General features: G+C 43.9%; 1 protein-coding gene across 3 annotated transcripts in view; it reads left to right on the top strand.

The window, feature by feature from the left end:
* Positions 1-23289, top strand: part of Pla1a (phospholipase A1 member A) — a 37984-nt gene that overhangs the window by 3041 nt on the left and 11654 nt on the right. For all 3 annotated transcript variants that reach the window (XM_031363859.1, XM_031363858.1, XM_031363860.1), the window contains exons 2-6: positions 16890-17091; positions 18834-19011; positions 19457-19565; positions 20306-20407; positions 22740-22829. In XM_031363859.1, coding sequence (XP_031219719.1) covers positions 16890-17091; positions 18834-19011; positions 19457-19565; positions 20306-20407; positions 22740-22829 — 681 coding nt within the window. The remainder of the gene's footprint in view (positions 1-16889; positions 17092-18833; positions 19012-19456; positions 19566-20305; positions 20408-22739; positions 22830-23289) is intronic.

Here is a 23289-nt window from a genome sequence, read left to right as displayed (position 1 = left end):
ACACACACACAGAGTCACACACACACAGAGTCACACACACAGTCACACACACACAGTCACACACACACACACAGTCACACACACACATACTCACACACACACACACTCACACTTGGGGAGCAGCACAATCAGAATGGTCTTCTTTCAGGAACAGAGTCCTCCCCTAAGAGGGGTCCCACCTCTCAGCTTCTGAACGCCCACAGGGAGTTAGTTACTCAGGCGTGGGGCTGTTTCTAGCCTTCTCCTCTTGTGAGGGGTCTTTCCTCACAGCAACCCACCGCCCTGCTCAGCATTCCTACCCTGATCCAAAGTCCAGATCACACAGATCTATTCTCTCCGTACAGCCTAGGCAGCTTTTCCTTGACTTCCTGTGTGTGTGTGTGTGTGTGTGTGTGTGTGTGTGTGTGTGTGTTTGTCTCCCTCAGTTGTTTATTCCTATAAGGAGAGGGTCTGGGGCTCCAGTCTCTTGCATACTCTTAATCCATCGCTCTGTATACAGGGCATGCTCAGTGAATGGTACTGCACCCCTGTACCCCATGGCAGCAAGGCAATGAACAGAGAGAGTACTCACAGATTGAGTATATCTATCGGTCTTTGTGTCTTAGAACTTTGAGGAAGTGACTCTTTATCTGTCCTTGGAGATTATCCTTACCAAATTGGGATCCTGTCAAGGACTGCAGGCAGTGTGTGTTCAAATCGGACCCGGGACAGTATATTTGGGTGATTGTATTATTAGTGAGTAGTTGATGGGAGAAAGGGGGACAGAATTGTCACAAGCCACTTTAGGAAAAACATAGGACATATCCCAGATGCTCCTAGGAGAGCTGTGGTCACTGTTGGGAGAGGTGGATCAGCAGATTCCTCCGATGCTTCACAACTGCTCTGTCCCCACTGAGGGGTGGGAGGTGTTCCCTGCCAGGCCCAGATTGAAATTTCAGGGTGGCAAGACTGAAAGAGAATTGTCCCCACACTTTCTTTGCAATTTACCCGCAGCAAGCTCAAGGTCCCAGACTCAGTCAGGTTATCGGGCTGGGGTTCGGATAAGAACTGATCAGTTCTAAATGTGGGTGGGATTCCAGGTGCCCGTGCAGAAAGGGAGCAGTGCTTGCTCGCAGGCTCTCCAGAACCCTTACCTATTGGCTTGCCTTTGTCTGCTTCCATCGTTCTTCAGAGAGACCACGCAGGCCCAAGGTTTCTATTTCCTAGCTACTCCCTGACCTTTCTGACTTAACTAAGTTCCTGTTGTCAACAATGACAATGTTTATTGGGTTAATGTTTCCTGTTCTTTAAAAAGGGACATTTGGGAAATCCAGTAGGTTGGTGGATAGGGAGAAATAGAAAAGGGAAGCGTAGAGTTCCTTTAAGGACACCCAAGGATGATGAGAGAAGAGGGGTTAAAGGAGACAGGGCACTCGAGGCAAAGGAAAGGAAGAGCTCAAAGGAACAGACTCCGTGAACAAGGAGGGTACCAATGTGCCTCTTCACCAAGATGGCCCCTCTGTCACCCACCTTGCTGTCTTGGCTGGGCACCTGCACAATTCTTCATGGCCACCCAGGTGATGGTCTCAGGTGTATTCTTTCTTTAGACATTTAATTATATTGACTGATTGATGTGTGTGTGTGTGTGTGTGTGTGTGTGTGTGTGTGTGTGTGTGTGTTGCACATCGCAGTGATCATGTTGAAGTCAGAGGATAATTTGGACATTGGTGGACGTTGGTTCTCTTTCCCAGCCATGTGGATCCCAGGAATCCACCTCAGGTCATCAAGCTGGGTGATAAAGCCACCTTAAGAGCTGAGCCAGCATGGTCCTGAGTGTTTGCTGAGTTGAATGGCTTTGCAGGTTTTCTCTCAGCGGCCTTTACAGGTTTTACAGGCCTCATGCTTGAGCTTCCTGTAACATCTTGTGTTTATTTCTACTTTATCTCTAAACATTTGTGCTTTTGAGAGTAGCTGTGGCTGGCATCTTATCCTTGAACCAGTAGACCCTGGAGCTTGGTTGCTTAGGAGGAAACAGTTGGGTGTGGGCCTCATTTTCATTTCCTGACATTTAATGTAGGCTTAGCTAAATGATCCTGGCCCTGAAAAAGCACTCCACCCCCTACAAAAGGGTCTCTAGGGTGGCCCTCATTAGTTACTGCTGACAAAGTAACCCACAGACCAGTTAAGAGTACAGCTGTGTTTGATGGGGAGGCAGAAAGCTTAATCAGAGTGTTCGAAAGCTCAGGCTCTGCCCAGCCCTAAGTTGAGCTGGGAAAGAGAAAGCTGAGGAGAAGCAGCCAGGATCTTCTGAGCTATCCATCTCTCAAAAGCCAGCTGAAGGTGATACGGCTCTTGCTTGTCTGGCAGGAGCCCGCCCACCTTCCAGTCAGTTATGGTGGGAGTCTCCACCTTTCTCCCAGTCTGTAGTGTCCTCAAAGCAAAATGATGGAGGGACAGCCAATATTTAAGTCTCTGTCATCCTTCCTATAGCTTATAACCCCCCCATCAGCTAGTATGCCACAAAAATGAACAGCCAAATAAAGTGAAAGCCACAATTTTTAAAATTTAAACTGCAACGAGACATGAAATTCTATTCTAACTATAAAAACATAGCTCGGAAGATAAGAGTGCGACCCTATTACGAACATTTCATATGTGTCAAATATTTTCATTTATGTGAAATACATATTTTGGCCCTGTGCAGATCCTTCCTGTGGTTATTAGCTCTTGCCTAGTATGTGTAAGGCCTTTGGTTTAACCTAAGCCAAAATAATGATTCATTCAGTTTAACCCCAAAGAAAGATTTGATGGTCTTGGGACAATGATCCTGTCATAGCTTCTAAACAGACAAGATGCTTTTGTGTGCAGGAGGGCATCTGGAATGAGGATGAAATACTCTCATTTTCGATTTCATCAACAATCAGGCTAGATTCATCAAAGCCCTCACTCCACTTGTGATCGTAGTTTGTCCAAACCCACCCAAGCCCTTGGCTTTCACAGCTAGTGCCCAGGGATGATGCATGCCCTTGCCTTGACTGTACTGAGCCCCATCTAATCAATCAAGCCCTCCTCTTCTCTTGGACAAGAGCTTTTTCAGCATCCGACTCTCACTCTCGGTCTTTATTTGGGGCCCTCGTTGTGCAGTGTCTCATGAACACTGGCTTGGTCATTCCCCACCAGAGTGTGATCTCAGTGAGGGCAAAATTATGTCTTCGCTCTTACATCATTTCCTCTTGGCATTGCTAAGATGAAGAGTAAGGTCGCCGGAGCCTTCTTGAAATCCACTCACCCTGAGAACTGGCTCACTTTGGAGGAAATGCATCATCCGTCATGTGGAATGGAGTCCCTGCTTTAGCGAAGGAGATTCCCCAGTGGGCTTTAAAGGGTGACGACTGGAACAGTCTGAGCCCAATTGGGACCTGAAACACTCTGCTAGCCAAAGTCCAAGGGGCTGGAGCAGGAACAGAGCTGTGTATAGCAGGCTGATTAGAATTCCACCCAACGTAGCTTCTGTTCTGTGTGCCTGACCTGAGCAGCTCTGTGCGATCTTGAGCATGAAGAAGACAGAGTGGCTCCCCTCCAAGCCCAGGAGCTACACCACGTGACTCCCGTCCTTGTCACCTACCACATATGTTGCCTCTCCACTTTCCTCGTTCCCTTTAACAAGGCCTAGAACTCTAGAACTCAGTTTCCAAGAGGAAAACTGAAGGTGACCCGCAGGATACTATCCAGAAACTCTCACAGCCCCAGAGGAATACCGTGGGCAGAAAACGGCCATCGCTATGGCTGTCAACACCCTTCCCTCTGAATGAGAGTCAGACACCGTCTCTGGCTGGATGATTGCCTTCCAGGTTTACTTGTCTTCCTTCATAAAGCCCCCTCAACGCCCCGAGTGCCGGGAACTCCCGGGTAGGCTTAAAAGGGAATTTTTGGTCCCCAAAGCCTAACAGCTTTCTCAGAGTTAATCACCTCAGAGAAAAACTACCGAAGAATCAAGAAGCTCGAGGTCCAGTTCTCCACTGCCAGGGAATTTGGACTCCATTATCTGTAGCTTCCCTACCACCTTCCAGGTCTTCTTACAAGAGCATCCTGGAATGGCGTCTAAGGTCTTTCCTTCCATCAACCACTTCTCTTTTCTCTGAAGAGTCTTGAGTTCTGAGTTGGTTGACATATTCTTCAAGGCCTAGTGTCTTTAAGTTTGCAGAATAGATTTTTCCTTCTCTTTGGTTAAATTCTAGGTATTTTCCACTGCAAAACCAGTACAAAGTAAAATATAAATAAATATATGTATTCTATTTCTGCTCACATTAAGCTTTTCTCTGAAGGTAGAAAAAAAGGAACGAATTGTGCACAAAAGTTGCCTCTGGGGAGGGGGTGTATGGAGAGAAAAGTTTAAGATTTTTAATTCTATTTTAAAAGGACAAGCAGGCATTTTCTATATTAGTAAATTATATATTACCTCCAGCACCCCCTTTGCACTGTTCATTATTAACTTTTTAAGTAGTAGAAGGGACTGGACAGATGGCTCAGTGAATACAGCACTTGCTGCTCTTGCAGAGGGCCATGGTTGAATTCCCAGCACCTATATGGTGGCTCATAACTGCTTATAGCTCCAATTCTAGGGCATATAACATCCTTTTCTGCACTCTTTGGGCTCTGGGCATGTAAGTTTAGACAGACATACATATAAGCACTCACACACACACATACATATAAAATAAAAACAAATCTTTCTAAAAAGGACAAAAGTTAGAAAATATGTAAATTTTTACATAAAATTCATGTAAAATTGCGATAAATAGACAGGGAGACACTGTTTACAAGTGATCAGACACGAGTGTTTAAGCTTTCCCATGCTCCTTTCCATTTATTCTTTGCTCTTTTAAATGGGGATATAATAAAATTATAAAATAAGTTAAGGATATAAGACAGTTTAGTAAAAAAATAAGACAGTCTTTAAAAACCTTCTAACCATCCAAGCAAATGAACAAACATGAACTTCTCCTCTTTGATTTGAACATTGCGGGTCATTAAATTACAAACAAATGCACTATTTCTTCATTTCTGTCCACTGAAATACAGCTAGATCATCCCCAGATGTTTTTCTGTCATGTACGTTGCTGCAACAGGACACATTTAAGGCTGACTTCTGAGAATGGAACTGCTGCATCCTGGTTCAGTGGTCCCCTACCTTTGACATCAAGTTGTTCTCCAAAGTCATTTATCCGTGTCATAACCCCACCTGCAATGAAGTCTCATTTCTTTTCTCACTAATATCCTGGATTATTGTATTATATAGTTATTGCCAAATTGATGCCTATTATAGATTTCTTTAATTCTTGCTCCTCACTATGAGAATTTTTGATTTGAGCAAGCAAACTTCTTCTTCTTACCTTTATAATATCCTCCCTCTCATTGTCTTACTGTGTTTTGAGACAAGGTCTCTCATTATGAGCCCTGGTTGATGGGACTTGCCATGTGTGTGGATCAGGCTAGCCTTGAACTTGCTTCGATCCTTCTGTTTATGCCCCTTACACCAGTGTGCCACCACATCTGGTGCCATCCTCCTCCTTCAGAGAACCATAACGAGGTAAGTATGAGCTGCTTCCTTTTGTTTTGTTTTGTGTTTGTTTACAGTTTTGGTGGTGATGTGTATGGAACCCAGGGCTTCACATATTTACATAGACCCCACAGAGTGTTCTGCAGAGCTACAGCCTCAAGGGTGTGTGTGTGTGTGTGTGTGTGTGTGTGTGTGTGTGTGTGTGATGTGTGTTGAGGCAAGGGGCAAAGGTGGGGGTTTTCACTCACTAAGCACACATTTCACCTTCAAGCTACAGACACAGACACATAGACACAGCTCCAACACATTTGCATTTTAAAATGCAGCAGTACATATGCAGTATTGGTTCCTTTTTTCTTGCCATGTTTACATTTGCCATTTGCAAATGAGACAAAGTTAAAAAAAAACATTCTTTCTATAGATCTGAAAATATACTGCTAAAACCAAGGGTGAAAAAAGAAAATATCGCAAAATGAAAATGGGCATAACAAGAAGAATATATACAGGGAAAAAAAACCTAATTGGAAAATTGAAATTGAAAATACAAAGGATAAAAAAAATTAAAATAAAAAATGTTACAAAGTAGAAATAGGCACAATGATAAGAATGTATAGAAAAAAAAACTAACGAAATTGAAACTGAAAAGGAACAAAGATCACATCATGGTCAGATAGAAGTTAGTCCAGAGAATAGGGGCTTTTAAAGCATACTTTTATTATTAGTGTCACTGTGGTTTTGTTTTGTTTGGTTTTTGTTTGTTTGTTTTTGGTTTTTCGAGACAGAGTTTCTCTGTGTAGCCTTGGCTGTCCTGGAACTCACTCTGTAGACCAGGCTGGCCTCAAACTCAGAAATCCACCTGTTTCTGCCTCCCAAGCGCTGGGATTAAAGGCGTGCGCCACCACTGCCCGGATTCACTGTGGTTTTGTATGTGTACTTGATATGTGTGGGAAGTGGGGTTGCACACTCTGTCGATCTGGCTTTTACTCATTCGGCATTCACCTCTGGATTCTGAAGACTGAACTTGAGTCACCAGATCGACCAGCAAGCACCCTCACCTCTGAGTCCTCCGGTGAGCCCTAGACAGCCTGAGACTTTAAACAGTAGGTGATGTAGTAATCTAATTCCCACACAAGCAACCTAAAAGGAAAATATATACATCAGTAAACTGAAAAGCCCAAGCAACAAGTAATACATTTGATGGAGAAGGTCCTACCAGACCGTGCCTTTTTTTTTTCTTGTCATCAGAAGGGACTGATGCCCATCTGTCCTTGATGTTTGTGTTAGGAAATAACTGGATGGGTGGGGAACATCAGAGCATGACTCACTGAGCCAGGTTTTATACTCTTAAATGACTGACAGTTTTTAAGCATTAAAAAAAAAAGTGTGTGTATGTGTGTGTGAGTGTGTGTGTGCTTGAGTGTGTGTAAGTGTGTGTATGTGAGTGTGTGTGTGGGTGTGAGAGTGTGTTTGAGTGTGTATATGTGTGAGTGTGTATAAGTGTGTTTGAGTGTGTGCAAGTGTAAGTGTGAGAATGTGTGTGTGAGTATGAGAGTGTGTTTGAGTGTGTAAATGTGTGAGTATGTGAGTATGTGAGTATGTGTGTGGGTGTGAGAGTGTGTTTGAGTGTGTGTATATATGTGAGTGTGTGTAAGTGTGTTTGAGTGTGTGTAAGTGTGTGTGAGTGTATGTAAGTGTATGTGAGTGTGTGTATGTGAGTATTGAGTGTGTGATTGTGTTTAAGTGTGTGTGCAAGTGTGTGTGAGTGTGAGTATGTGTGATTATGTGAGTGTGTGTGAGTGTGTGATGCACAGGAGTTCAGATGCCCACAGAGGCCAGGAGAAGACATCAGATTTCCAGGAGCTGGATACAGGTTCTGGTAAATCAGCCAGTGTAGGTGCTGGGAACCAAGTCAGGTAAATCAGCCAGTGTAGGTGCTGGGAACCAAGTCAGGTAAATGAGCCAATGTAGGTGCTGGGAACCAACTCAGGCTCTCTAGAAAGGCAGTGAATGCTTTTAACCACTGAACTGTCTCTCCAGCCCATGATCAATAATTTGTCATCTGTACATACTGACATTTTCCATTCTCCTTTTTTTAAAAAAATTCTATAATTTATTTCACTCTATTGTCTTGTTTGTCTGGCAAGGACTAGGACCTCCAGAATATTTAACAAGGGCAATAACACAGACAACCTTCTTTATTAGTAGTAGTATTTTTTTTTTTGAGGCAGGATCTCTCTGTGTAATTCAAGATTGCCTGGAATTTAAGATCCTCCTGCTCAGCCTCTTGAGTGTGGAAATTACAGGCATGTGCCTCCACACCCCTGAGAATGGGTTGGTTCTCAGTTTTAAGTGGAGCTGAGTGAGTTGAGATGAACATGTTATTTATATGTTCATATCACAAATCTTACAAACCCTTTATTTCTTGAGTTAGACGCTGGTTGGCCATGGTATAGTTTTGGGCCTTTTGTTCTTGTTATCCTTGATGGGTTTGATTTGCTGGCATTTTACCTAGATTCGATATTTTGATTATTCTTATAGAATGAGTTGCTTATTCTGTTTCCTGTTTTCTGTTTTCTGCAGTAACATTTAAAACTGAGAATTTCAGGGTTAGTAGGAGCTCTCTGTAAGTCTATCTGACCTGTTAGGGTTTTTTGATGGATGGTTTGAAAACTACCGTTTCAATTCCTTTCTGCTGTAGCTTTAAACGTGCTATTTTTTCTTTCTTTCTTTTTTTATTTTCTTATTGACTAAGCTTTAGTAAACTATATTTTTCTAAGAAAGTATACATTTTTAGAAAATTCTATAATTTCAATTTCTGGCTAGGTACAAATGTGCTCTTTTATGATTTGGGAAAGAAGTCGGTTGTGTCTGCATTGATTTGCCTTTTTAGTCCTTGATACTTTTTAGGGGTGACATCCTCCATCTTTTTTTCTTACTAGGCCTTATCAAAAGTACACCTGGTTTATTATTCTTTTTGGAGAGGCAGCTCTTGGAGTGTATTGTGTGTGGTAGGTACTAGTCCAAGCAGCACAATAAACAAAATGGATACAAAGCCTTGCCTTGCTTGACAGTCTAGTATAATGCAGGGAGATAATCAATAAAGAAGTCCAACAGCAAGTGCAGGGAAGATTAGAAAGTGATGAATTCTACACAAGTAAAGAGATCAGGGTAGGGGCTGGCGAGATGGCTCAGTGGATTAAGAGCACTGACTGCTCTTCCAAAGGTCCAGAGTTCAAATCCCAGCAACCACATGGTGGCTCACAGCCACTCGTAATGAGATCTGACACTCTCTTCTGGTGTGTCTGAAGACAGCTACAGTGTGCTTACATATAATAAATAGACCAGGGTAAGAAAGATTGAAGACAGGTGAATCTTTGAGTTTGAGGCCAGCCTGGTCTACAGAACGAGTTCCAGGACAGTCAGGGTTACACAGAGAAACCCCATCTAGAAACAAACCAAACCAAACAACAACAACAAAAAATCCCAAAAGAAAGAAAGGTTGATCAAGAGTCAAGAGGCTGAGGTACAGAGAAGGAAAGAAAATGGCATCTGAGAGGCAGGCTTGATGGGGAGGAGGGATTAGATACAAACATGCCTGACAGAAAAATCCAGGAAGAGACAACAGCCGGGCCTTCTCACTGAAGGGAGAACAAAGGGGACACCTGGCTGGAATGGAGTGTGCAAATTAAGTGCAGTGGACACAGAGGTCTCAGTGCTCACAGACATGCACTAGGGAAATCCCAAGGACTGACTGGAGGTTCTGTATGGTTTGGTTGCAATTGTTCCTAGAAGTTGGGCCTGTTTGAGCTTTTCCTGTGGAAGGGCACCTGATCAAGCCATCCTGGATCATCGGAGACTCACTGTAGACATAAGGGCTGCCTGATGGCGCTGGATCAATGACCCCTAAGTGCTGGTTGGGTGGGTAATACTTTCTTATACTAAACTCTCAGGTGTCTCGTTAGTTGCTATGGAAATGCTGCTTGCATTTGTTGTAATGTATTTCTTCTCCACAAAACGGTATGATAGTCTTGAGAGAAGATGGGGCCACACAGTGCCAAAAAAGAATCTCTGTCAGTTCAGTTTAGCACAATTAGTACTTTTCAAAGAATCCTATTGGCCTCCAACAACCTGTAAATGTGGGCCTGTAGGCATTGGCCAGGGTGGAGATTGCTGTCCTTGGCTAATAATGGAATCGTCTGTCCCAGTGTCAAGAATGCCTCTAAAAGGGAGTTGTCCATGTGTAAGGTCAACACAGGACATCCATCTACTGATAGCCACCTTGTCCATAAAGCTGGGGATTTACTCCCACCTCAGTAAATCCCGTTGTTCCTCCTAAGTCACTGGATGGATACTACTCTGGTTTATTTTTTTGTTGTCTGGGTCACTTTCTCTCTTGATTCTGAACCTGGGACTTGCCCCCCTTGGAAGTTTAAAGACTTACTTACCATCCTTGTCAAATTTGGATCAACATTCCTTCACTCAACGTTTTCCCTTTTCACATCATGAGCAAAGGCAAAGAACCAGATTACTAGATTTTTATTTATTTTTATTTGTTTATTTGTTTTTTTGTTTTTTTGCATTCATTTTTCCAAGCTCCTTTACTCTTGCATTCAAAGCAAGGTTTCCTTTGAAAAAAAATTTTTTTGTACCACTTCTGCACCGTGAGATGAGAGCTGCCAATACGTTGAGTGGCTGACACCCAGTCAAAGAACTCACTGTGTGTTTCTTGTGCTCTCTACCCTCTTTGGTGGCTCCATCAACCATGAGCTACCTGACCAAGGTACCTGCAGCTTCCCCAGGAGCTACTTTCTGTTGCACTGCTCTCTTAATGAGAGCAAGAAACTCAGGCCAAAGCTCATTGACTTTCTGTTTTAAAGTGTCCAGAGAGTCCACAGTTACTCCAGGATAAAGAGTAGTCCTCCAGGCTCACACACCTGAGCCAAACCGTTCTTCTGTATCAAAGCATTGCTCTCTTGCCTACTCCGTAGAAGCATGAAGAATTACATGAGATGTTATTGCTACAGATTCTTTCTGCCCAATCATCACATTTGTCATAATGTTTTGATTTCCACATCAACTCTTGTCCTAGGATTAAGGAAGCTTTACATACTTGCTTATAGCCCCAAGGATCAACACTATCCCAACCTAAAATTTCCCACATCATATCAGTAAATGGAGCATGAACGCCATTGGCAGAGAACGATTTTCTGAAATTCCTTAAGAACTCAAAAGCAAATGGGTTCTGTTGATGCACATTTGTGTTCTGAGGATTTAAGGTCACAGGCATTTTTAAGAGCTGTCACGATAGGGTGTTTGGTCCAATCGTTTTCCTGTTGATTATGTCCCTAATTTTCCTTGAGTAGTCTCTTAAAATGAGAGAGCATAGACAGAACATCTAAGTCGGAGTTGACAAGAGTGAATGTTTGCTGTACATGAATATAAATATGGGATGTTTAAAGCAAGTGTGAAATGTCTAAATTGGTCTCCTTGAATGTAGGAACAGTAGTTCCCTGTGGAGCAGTAAATTGTGCCAGGAAACTTGGTAAGGTTGAGTGGGTTGGAAGCTCAGGGACTCTGAGAGGGAACCTCTGAGAGGATGGTTTGAGTTTCACCTGCTTCTGACCAAACCTCTGTCACGTGACCACACCCCCTACATAGGAACATGACCTATGGTCACATAAATCTGAACAGAGTTCTTCATGATAATGAGGTATCTAGAGGCCCTGAGGGTTTAGCCAATAAGCTTCCCTTTCCAGACATTCCTCCTTACAAAAGATATTTAATCTCTGGTCCATCCTGCGGAGGTGGTGTGCACCCATTTTCCACCATGATCAGTGAACAGTTTGAGATCAAGGACTGTCTCTTTCATTAAGAGCTGCCATGGGGTGCATGGAGAAAGCCTTCATCTACAGAGCTGCACCGGCTAAGGCTCCCCTAGAAGGTCCCTCTGTGCTCCCAGACCCACCATCACCCGCTCATTCTCAGCCTGTGGGCCTCCTCTGCTCTCAGCTCCTCTGTGACTTCCAACTGCATCTGGAGCTGCAGGAGTCTGAGAACCCCTGCACCTCCAGCTTTGTTGCAGGCTTGTGACCCTCCATTCAGATTCCTTTGCATGGTTTCCAGCTGTGACTGGATACCTGGGAGTCAGGGAACCCCAGCTTTGGCCTCCAAAGTCTTAGGCTGCATTTCCCCACCCCCTGAGCAGTGTATTGGCGCTTCCCTTGAGCCCAGCACCGGATGGTGGCACAGGGTAAATTCAGTCTAGCATTCCACATTCGGCATGCCTGGTGGCACTTCCACACCCTAATGGTGGGGCAAAACATGGAACCACAGCTCCCTGCCATGATGTGCCCAGTGGGTACTCCTCATGGTGGTCCTGCTGAATATGATATAAGCAATACATTACTTCAGTCCAGATTGCAAAATAATGATAGAGATTTTATCCCCCTTTTCACGGTGATGTTTCCTTTTTCTATTAGCTCCTATGTGTTTACATTTGTCAACATCAATGGTTTCTTGTTCAGGAGAAAGAGGACTGAGTTTTACAGTCATTTGTACAAAGTCATGGAGCTGTTACTGTAAATATTTTTGCTCCCTTGGATCTTAACAGGTATCTCAATAACTGTATAAAATGCTCAGCCTCAGAGGGCTGAGAAGAACCCATGCTATTTCGCTCTCTCACTTAGGGCTGTGACTCTGTGGGTAAGAGGACCAGTCTCCTACCCTCTGCTTCTATTTAAGGAAGAAAACTTCTTAGCTTCCTTCTCAGAGGATCAATTGGGCGCCAGTTGCAGGGATTCCAGCATCTTTCAGTGGCAGGCGAGAAGCAAACCTCAGAGGACACGGCAGTTCAGCATAGCACAGCTTAGTAGCCAGTGACTCTAAACATGACTGATTTATTTTAAGTATATTTAAACACAGTACAATCTGGTGAAAACCATTCTTGCGTTAACTCAATCCCACACAAGCAACAAAGCATACTTAAATCTCTTTGAGGAATAAAGTAAGATATATATATATATATATATATATATATATACATATATATATCAGATGCAATTATGTTAAAACTCTTTGTAAAGTATCTTCCATAAAGACATGCTATATAGATTGATTGGGGCGGAAAAAACCCCAAGTGTATGAGAATGGGTCTGGAGGAGGGTTTGCTGCCAGAAAGTCTCCAGCCACACAAGACTGCACAAAAGCCACGAGGCTAAAAAGCATGCTTCGGGAAGAAAAAGAAGGTTTTGTGTTCCTTCCCTTGAGGGAACAACCATTCCAAGTTGTTGAACCCTCAGTGTAGTGGTTCTCAACCTTCCAAGGCTGCGACCCTTTAATATAGTTCCTCATGTTGTCATGTGTCCTGACCCCCAATCATAACATTATTCTTGTTGCTATTTCATAACTGTAATTTTGCTACTGCTATAAATCATATTGTAAATATCTGTGTTTTCCAATGCTTTTAGGAGACCCTTGTGAAAGGGAGGCTCCAAAGGGGTCACGACCCACAGGTTCAGAACCACTGCTTTAGTGCATGTCTATGAGCACAGAGACCTCTGTATCCCCAACAGGGAAGGGCTCTCAAGAGGGCAGACAAGACAAAGTATTTCATTCCAAGGATATCACCTTCTATTCTGAAGAGCGTACCGAAGGCTTTATCGTAGAATCCCCTGACCTGGCCAACTTTCCCGGGGGATAATCTTGGCTGCTGTGTAGCAATCAGTCCAAGTGTAGTGTAGGCCAGAAAAGCAGTGACAACCTATGGCAGTCATCTTGAGAAACAGACATGACTCAGCCCTAAGTAGTGACTAAGTAGGTGGGGATGGTTGAATTCTGAACACTCGATTCTGATGATGAAGCCAGCAGGGTTCGGTTACCACTCGTATGTGAGGAGTGAGGGGGCGTAAGACATTCGGCCTAAACACTGCAATGACTGAGTTGCTGTGAGTAGCTCGTCTATCTTCCTAATTCTTTAATTTCAACTAGTAGCTTCCTGTGTCTTTTGCTATACCTGGAGTGGCTGTGTTATTCTTTCCTAAAAGGACTGACTTACCTAGGCAAACACTTTTCTCTTTTTCCCTTAATATTATCCTTAAGACTATGCACCCCAGCCCATTCCTGTAGACAGTGTCACACTGAATACCTCTGGGTGTCCTGGAACTCCCTTTGTAGACTAGGCTAGTCTTCAACTCACAGAGATCTGCCTGCCTCTGCTTCCCAAGTGCTGAGTATAAAGGTGTACGCCACCACCCTTGCCTTAAAAAAATAAACGTTTTGAAAGACAAACAGTGCAAAGAAGCTATTTGATTAGTTAAAATGGGCTTACAGTCCTTAGTCAGAAGTGAAGGGGTTGCTTCTGCTTGGTCAAGCCTAAGCTTTGTTTCCAGTTGTACACTTGCTGTGTTGAGTTTCCATTTGCTAATTTGGGAACTCAAGTTGCCTTGGTCTAATGGCCTCCCAGTAAGTCACAGTGACATTGTAAGTACTGCATTAGCTACTCTATACAAATCTTAACACCACTTAGTTTTTTATATTCTTCACCTTCCACTGTGATTATTCTTTAACAAGCACATTGCTTAAGAGAGTTTTATACTTCCCATGTATTTTAAAATACGTTTTTGTCAGCTTATATTTTTTAAAACCTACCTTAATAAGTGTTTTTAAATGCCTTTACCTTCTTTCTAGCCCATCACCCAGCAGAGGTAGTGGGAACGAAAGGTTTATAGGGCAAAGGAGGATGTAGACCTGTTTAGAAATCGTTCTTTGGGGCAACTGCAATCTACATTGTCAGGATATCTGCCGTTCAATTCACATGAATCAGCATCAGTCCACTCGATCCACTTGCAAACACCATTCATGAATCAGCAATGGCAGTTCCAATTGGACTGAGTCTGCGGAAGTGGCAAGAAATCACCAAAACCCCATCAGAACTTCTGTTGTGCGTTTCTCTACGTGACATCACAACAAACGGTGATTAGTGAAGAAGGCAAGGCGAACCGATACCACAGCATCCTCAGCAGCACCCATAGAAGACCAGAAAGAGTGGCAAGGCAAGCCAATACCACAGCATCTTCCACTGTCTTTGGGGTTACACGTCTATCCTTTCCAATCACGTGTCCTCGCAAGCATCTGCTCCAATAAAGTATCGCATGCCCCTTCTCCAGGCAGCTTCCAGAAAAACACAACATGTCTGTTCTCAGCAAAACACCCCTACCCCCATGTATCTGCATCAGCAAAAACATCTGCTCATATGTCTGCTTCAGCAAAAGAATCCTCTCTCTCATAAGACTGTTTCCAGAAAAACATCATGGAATACAACCGAGTCTCCAAGTAAACCAGAAACTTCCACTTCACATTTTGTTGTTAGCTTCTAATTTTGACATTTATTTAGGTAATGCTGTCTGAGTGATATTGATCCTTTGGTGATTTGGGGGCTTTTCTGTGTTAGTCAGTTTTATATTTATACTACAAAATACCTGACACAATCAACTTTCAAAAGAACTGAGTGTTACTTAATTCAAGTTTGTTTGGTTTTGGAAGTATAAGTCCTCAAGACCAAGCAGCCCCACTGGGTTGGTCTTTTCTTAGTGGGATGTTATGATGGAAGCATATATTGCAGAAAAATATCATTATTGGGCCAGGTGTAGAAACAGTTTAAGTAAAGAGTTTGAGGTCCTACCATCAGCTTCTAGGGTATGCATCCAGTGAGCCAAGGACCTCATTAGGTCTCATGTGTTTTCCCTCAAGTCCTGCAGATTAAAAATTAGGCCTTTTTACAAGTGCTCCACCACTGAGCTACCTTTTCAGTCCTTTGTTTCTTAAGATAAGGTTTTATTATTTAGCCCAGGCTGGTCTGGAATTTACTATGTAGCCCAGTCTGGCCCCAACATCATGATCCTCTGTCTGCTTCCCAAGTGGTGGAATTAAATGTGTGTGCCACCACAGATGGGTGGGCTCTATTTCTTAAAGTGCCTCTCAACACTGCAATCTTGGGGACACAATAGATTTGGAGGGGATTATACTCAAGCCATAGCACTCACTGAGGGGACATGTGCTCATTTGAGAGGACTTAGTTCCGCCAAATGTAATGACACACATCTTTATCCTAGTATTCAGGGAGCGGAGGCAGCAAGCTCATGGATTTGAGGATAATATGGAGTCATGTAAAAAGGTCCTATCTTTAAAAGATATTAGGACTAGGGATCTAGCTCAATGGTCGGGTACTTCACTCACACCCCCCCTAGGGTCAATCTTCAGTACTACTAAAAACAAAATGGGGTATGGGAAAGAAGTATTTAAAAAAGAAAATTAATTAGTGGCAAAGGCTATGAAAAGCAAATGAAGTAGAATAGACAGACATCTTTGTAACCTACTACGGGAGCTTAAGGTGTGGATTGAGAAGGTTGCTATACTCAGAATGGGCTTGGTCCCAGGAGTGTCAAGCACAAGGCTGTCTGGAAGGACTACATGCTCCCTTTGATTTCTTCTTGTGTCAGTTTGCCTCATCTTTTCTCTGTTTCTGCTAAAATTTCTCCTTTTGTAAGGACACCAACCACACTGTATTAAAGTCTAATTGTAATTTAACTATCATTGTAAAAGTCCCCTTGCTAAATATGGCCACGTTCGGAGGCATGGACAAATAGGATTTTGAAGTATACAATTTTGGGGGAGAGGCTTGTTTTAGCTACTTTTCTCATCACTGTGAGAACATGACTGACAGAGGTAACTTAAGAGAAGGATCTGATTTGGCTAAGGGCTTAAAAAGGAAATGATGCATTGTGATGGAGAGGCCCAGCAGTGGAGCATGAAGTGCAGTCACATTGTGACTGTGGTCACACTGAATCCAGTCAGGAAACAGAGAGAGGTGAACAGTGATGCTCATCTGGCTTTCCCTGTTTCCCCTCATTAGTTGGTCTGGGATCCTGGTCTGTGGGATGGTGTTACCCACATTTGAGCTGGTTCCTTCCTCCTCAGCTCAGCCTCTCTGAAAACACCTTCAAGTCAGTCACACCAAGAGAGTGTGTCTCCTAGGAGGTTCCAAATCCAGTCGAGTTGACAAGATTAATGTCACTCGGCCCCACTCACAGCCATTTTCACTATGGCTTTTAACTTCTTTGATCAGAACAATATTCCTATTCCTCTCTGGTATTTCACTCTTAGGTGTGAAAACTAAGCAGAGATTTCTGCTTACAGAACGGATGCAACTTTTGACAGTTAAGTGACTGAGCTGGCTGACTCATGACACATCTCAAGCTTACAGCTCCTACTCATTTCTTCCATCCAGGACACTGTCCTTCTAAAAGGTGTTGCCCTCATACTGAATATTCTTGTCTTGTGTTGTTTCCTCCAGGCAATGTACCCCCTACCAGCCAACCCAAGTGCACTGACTTCCAGAGTGCCAACCTCCTCCGAGGCACCAACCTCAAAGTACAGTTTCTCCTCTTTACCCCTTCGGACCCCAGCTGTGGACAGTTAGTAGAAGAAGGCAGTGACATCCGGAACTCTGAGTTCAATGCCAGTCTGGAAACCAAAATAATCATTCATGGATTCAGGTGAGAGCTAAGTAACTAAAGAGACCATAGTGCATGGGGAGATGAAGAGGCATGGGTTTCTGCCTATCACGGCTCATGGCCTTGAAGGAGCCTTTTGGAAACCCTGCACACGCTGTTCCCTCACTATTCCTGGCACAGACATTAAGCCTCTGCTCTGTCTTTATGACCCTGGTCAAGCCACTCCAGTTTCCATATCTGGATTAAAAAGGAAGGTGGAGGAATAGTCTTAGCGGTTCTTGGGCAAAAACCTGTACCGTTATCCCCAGAGTGTGGTTGTACAGCATGATTCATTTGGGACAGTGAGGTCACAGGCTTTACGCAGTCACACGGGGATAACAACAAGGTACTTTTTGCCCAGGGTTTTATTTCCTCTTTTTTTTCCTTCACTTTTTTCCATGATTTTATGTCTTGAGAAACGTTTGCTTATGATGCTACTTCCATCTTACCCAGAAGTCAGCGCTTCTCAGGAGCCTGACAGCTCTGTGGTTTCTGGTACCCTACCACAATTAAATCACTACCCTTTCCTTCAAACATCTTCTCCCCCCAAACGCACCGACAAGACAGAAAATAGAGAAAGTTTTTTGAGGAGAGGTCCAGAGTGACTGCAGGGCATATAGAATTGGGGTATCAATTGAAGAGGTGCCCCCACAACTTCATATCTGGTCCCATTCTGCTCCAGGGGCCAAGTCACATGTTCCCTTAATTGACATTCTTTTTTTTTTTAAAGATTTTATTTATTTTATATATATGATGAGTACACTGTAGCTGTCTTCAGACACACCAGAAGAGTGTGTTAGATCTCAGTACAGATGGTTGTGAGCCACCATGTGGTTGCTGGGAATTGAACTCAGGACCTCTGGAAGAGCAGTCAGTGCTCTTAACCGCTGAGCCATTTCTCCAGCCCAAACATTCTTTATTCTTTCCCCAACACGTTTCTCCAGCAAGTCTTATATTCAGCCACTATCCCAGGAAGAATGTGTACCTCCAGCCTAGGATAGCTGATGGAGCCAGAATGCTAATCAGGCAGCCCTTTTATTAAACCTCAGGGCACCTGCCCAGTCTGTACTCCTGTCTCCTTGTGAGCATGCTCACAGTGTCCCACAACAGGGAGCTGGAATATCTTTCCACACCATTAAGAGAACGTTCTGAAAAATTTCCATCATTATCTTTCTAGAAAAGTCTCATACCATAGGCTCTAGAAAGACAGGGACTTGGCTTTATATCTTGGAAATCACCCAGCCTACCCCTTAGGCCCAGAGGTACTCGATAAACTGTGTTGTGTGTGTGTGTGGTTGCTGGGATCCGAACTCAGGACCTTCAGAAGAGCAGTCAGTGCGCTTACCCGCTGAGCCATCTCGCCAGCCCAGAACCTATACTTTAAAATGAGAATTCAGGACATACATTAACTCTAACGTACAGAGTTGCCTCTCAAACAGCGTAGAGACAGAGTGCGCAGACAGTCTGCAGAGCTCTGCACTAAGGGGCAGACGGATGGTAGGTGTGGCTGGGATCTGCTTTGTGTCCTGAGTTATACACGCAATGAGAGGCCCTTCCAGATAACTTACATGAGGGCTCCACATGTGCTGGTGACTCTGGAAGGATGTTTCTCCCTCTTCTCAAGGCACTGTGACTGGCTGTCCTTAGTCTTGACTTCTCTAGCTTAGGGACTAATTGGGGTTCCTATCAACAGCTATCAGTTTGGCAAGTAATTTTCCTCCTCTGTATTTCGACTCAACGTTTAGGGTATTAGGAACAAAGCCTTCTTGGATCGACAAGTTTATTAGAGCTCTCCTGCAGGCAGCGGATGCTAATGTAATTGCAGTGGACTGGGTTTATGGTTCTACCGGTGTGTACTTCTCAGCTGTGGAGAATGTGGTCAAGCTGAGCCTGGAGATCTCCCGTTTCCTCAGCAAGCTTTTGGTAGGTTCTGGAAGATTTGGGTTTGTTCTGGCCATTTGTACAGAAAAGGGCAGCCTGATATAAAAAAGATTTGCTCTTCAGAGCAAATTTAGGACGAAATTTAGGACGAAAGCAGAGCCAGATTCTTAGGGTGCTGACAGACAGGTCACTGAGCTTCCTCGGAGCCCCAAGCCTCTGTAAGACATGTTATTGCACAAAAATAATGAATGCTGATTGTGCATAATTTAGTAACACCTCCTAAGGAATGATGTAGTCATTGAGCAATTGGAAGTGAGGGAACTGGGGCCAGGGAGGAGTTGCAGAGCTCAAAAAGAGAGACGGTGATGGATGGGAGGCCTGCTCTTGTTCTGAAGCATGTGGGTAGGTGTGTGGTGCCCAAGGCCTTTGGTTTTAGATGCTTCAAGAAAGCCACTGTGGCACAAGCAGAATCTATTGTCTATTCCAGGAGCTGGGTGTGTCGGAGTCCTCAGTCCACATCATTGGTGTCAGTCTGGGGGCTCATGTTGGAGTCATGGTGGGACATTTCTACAAAGGCCAGTTGGGACGGATCACAGGTAAAAAAAAAAAAAAAACATAATGCCTCTCTCTGTTTCCTTTCAGTGATTAGAGACAGAGAGATATTGCTTCAGAAACTCATCTGAGGTGCGCAGATGGGATGGTGAGCCCACATCGTTAGGACTGAGTCATTATTGCTACTAAAATGATACATTATTTGCATAAAATAGTGTCATTCTTCCACGATGTCCAATGCCATGATAAGAGCCCATGTATTTGTTTCCAAACTTCAGGGCACATATTTATGCAATAGGCTGTAATAAGTTGTAATTGGGATTTGATGTGGAAATCACCCCCAGACAGTGTGTTAAATAGCTGCAAAGACAGGGATTTATGCTTCAGTCTTCTGTCTCAGTCAGTAAGGATGGGGGTTGCCTGGTAAATACCCTACATTTTTAGTTCTTCAGTTGGACAAGTTTGAATCATGTCTCACAGACTCATCCCGAGAGGCCCTCTGGGGTGACACGTATTATCATTGTTCTTGCCAAATTGATGGTATTGTGCAGTTCATTTTTGAAGCAGTAAACTGAGCCATTGAGAGAGTACCACAATAGACAAAAGACCATGGGGTTTCCTGGATTAAAGTGGTTCTGGGCTGGTTCTTCCAACTCCTGGTCCTGGTTTAGATGATGCTCTGAGTTGAACTGGAGGGATTGCCGAGGAAGGCAGGCAGTGTCCGTCCATGGTATTTCTGGGAGTTGAGAGGGAAGAGGATCCTGATAATAGACTGTCATTATAGGTCTGGATCCTGCTGGACCAGAGTACACCAGAGCCAGTCTGGAGGAACGTTTGGATGCTGGAGATGCCCTGTTTGTGGAAGCCATCCACACAGACACTGACAGTGAGCTGGGGTGATGTGTCTGGGATGAGGGAGGGCACATAGGTAAAGGCTATGATGCTTAGCTCTAGGGGTATGGTCCTGGCCAGAGAGCCCCTGTTCCTGGCAGAGCTTCTGTTATCTAGTAGAAAATGTATCAGAATGATTTTGAAGGTCTCTTCCAGCTCTGAGGTCATTCTTTGGCTATCATTGTTACTGTGACCACAGAGATGAGTAGATTTATTTTAAGCTACCAGTGGGCAGGAGGACTCTCACTCATGAACCAAAATAGTTTTTTTGGAAATCTTACTGATTTAACACCAAACCCCATGTTGATGGGCGTTGCTGTCTGCATAACATACGGGAAAATTGTGCTGCTTTTTTTGGACTGTGTGTGCCCATCCCCTGAGGATGGAGACAGGGACATTCCACTCCCTGGGCACACAGGCCGTCAGGACTTCTCTTTTCCCCAGCCGACAAGCCTAGGTCAAAAGAGAGAATCTCCCTTCCGATAGTGACCCACACAGGAGAGGTCACTTTAACTCTCAGTCCACCTTGTCTTTCTGTCCATCTGGGAAAGGAGGCACGTAGTCATCCTTATTTCTACTGGAAACAAAATGTCCCCATGGTGTATACCAGGTGCTGTGCTCAGTGTACCAGGTGCTGTGTGCTTAGTGTACCAGGTGCTGTGCTCAGTGCTACTGCAACAAGAGAAACAGTACCTGTTCTAGACCAGAAGGGCTTATAATTCAAGGAAGAGAGATACCTGTGGCTCAGCCCCCTTAGGCCTAAAGCATTCTTCTAGCATCCAAAGCTCCTTGTGGCATGCAACTGGAAGAAGCCCATGCGGTGATATTGTCTAACCCCTGTCCCTACCGTCCCTGCACAGATACATATGAAGGTCCCACAAGCCTGCCTGTGCTACAATAGTTTGTCTTGCTCATGAGTAAGGTGAGCCCTTTACTTAAGAGTCATATCTATGGAGACAGAAACACAGTGGTGGTTAATGGAGAATGAGGGAGGAGAAATGAGGAGTTGGTGCCTAATATACAGCTTTAGTTCAGGATAGCAATATTTAGTCAATAAAGGGGGACAATGACTTCTCACTATAAATGTAGAAAATCAGTATTGACACTTAAAGGCACTAGTTGTCTTCTTAAAGATTAAGATGGTATGTGTATTTCATTGTGATAAAAAAAAATGAGCCACCATTTTCCTATGTAAAAACAATTTTAAAAATAAAGTAGAGCTCTCCCAATTCCAACAAATGTCATGCTCTGGCATTGACCCCGTTGGAGCTCTGCTTCTTCCTCTTCCTCTTCCTCTTCCTCCTCCTCCTCCTCCTCCTCCTCCTCTTCCTCTTCTTTCTCCTCTTCTTCTCCTTCTTTAAAAAGATTTATTTATTTATTATATATGTAAGTACACTGTAGCTGTCTTTGGACACCTCATAAGAGGGCATCCGTTCTCATTATGGATGGTTGTGAGCCACCACATGGTTGCTGGGATTTGAACTCAGGACCTTCGGAAGAGCAGTCAGTGCTCTTACCTGCTGAACCATCTCTCTAGCCGGAGCTGCTTCTTTAATGAGACAAAAACTAATAGTTCTGCCTATTTGATAGATCTTCACTGAGCTAGGAAGCCAGTCCTGAGAATTCAACAATGAACAGGGAATATGTAGTTAGGCATCTGTTTATTTGTTCATTCAATAACAATTTATAAGTCACTCATTGTGAGCCAGGTGTTGTAGTGGGTGTCAGGGATCTACCAGGAGAAAAGAAAAAAAAAACCAGACAGGCAGGCAGGCAGGCAGGCAGCAGGCAGACAGACAGACAGACAGACACAGGGAAATACCGAAGGCTTCATTCAAGGAAACAGGCCAGATTATAAATTTTTATTATCACATGCATGTGGCTATCACATGTTGTGTAAGAAAGAGGGTAACTTTCAATAGAGGGTAACTTTGGAGGGGTTGCTTCAAAAGGGTTATTGACGAACATCTGTATGGTAAGCAAGTCTCAGTGGAGGAGAATGATCAGGCTTGACAAGATCTAGAAGATTCTGACTAGAGAAGATGGACAGAGTAAGGCCTGGACGTGGGCGAGTGCCTGACTTGTTCTAGAAACGGTAAAGAGAACCACATGGTTCAAGTGTAACGGGAAAGGAGGATTTGCTTTATTTTGTTGATCAAGTCTGAGCATCCTATAAACTGATTCTAGTGTGCTTCTTCTCTTTGTGGTTTTCCTTGGGTAGCTTCCCAGCCCTTTGGAACAAGGACACGGACTCCCAACCACTTTGATGTGGGTCTGGGAAAGTATATTCCTGAAGCAGGAGGTTAGCAGGGCTCTTCCTCTTTCAGATTTGGGTATCCGGATTCCTGTTGGACATGTGGACTACTTTGTCAATGGAGGCCAAGACCAGCCTGGATGCCCTTCGTTCTTTCACGCAGGTCAGCAAGCCAGGGAGAGTTAGTATTTCCTCTCACCGCGTCTCCACCCTGGGCCACACATTGCCTTCCTGACGATGCCCTCCTATGTTTTGCAAGGTCTTAGCATATATTAGTTATCTTTGAAGCTCATGCATGCCAGAGAGTTCTCTGATGCTGGAAGTTAGCCTCACGTTTGTGCCATCATCCCAGTTTGTGCCAGGCTCTACCATGATCTAATGTTGTTCAGGCCAAAGACCTCTATTCCATCCTGAGACATGACCTGTGACAAGGCTTATGGGAGCTACGTTCTCTCCAGAATGTAGCAGTGGCAGAAGCAGGCCATCAGACCTTGGAGCTGCATGGCCAATGGTCACTTCGCCCAACATCTTACGAAGCTTGCAGAGCTTATAGCCTGCCTCTGCCTCCTGAGTGCTGGGATTGAAGGAATATACTGCTATACCCGGCTTCCAAAATTATCTTA

Source organism: Mastomys coucha, unplaced genomic scaffold (assembly GCF_008632895.1).
Source record: "Mastomys coucha isolate ucsf_1 unplaced genomic scaffold, UCSF_Mcou_1 pScaffold12, whole genome shotgun sequence".
In the NCBI taxonomy this organism is placed as follows: Eukaryota; Metazoa; Chordata; class Mammalia; order Rodentia; family Muridae; genus Mastomys; species Mastomys coucha.
The sequence above is the reverse complement of the archived record's forward strand: the minus strand, read 5'-3'. Positions and strand labels throughout refer to the sequence as shown.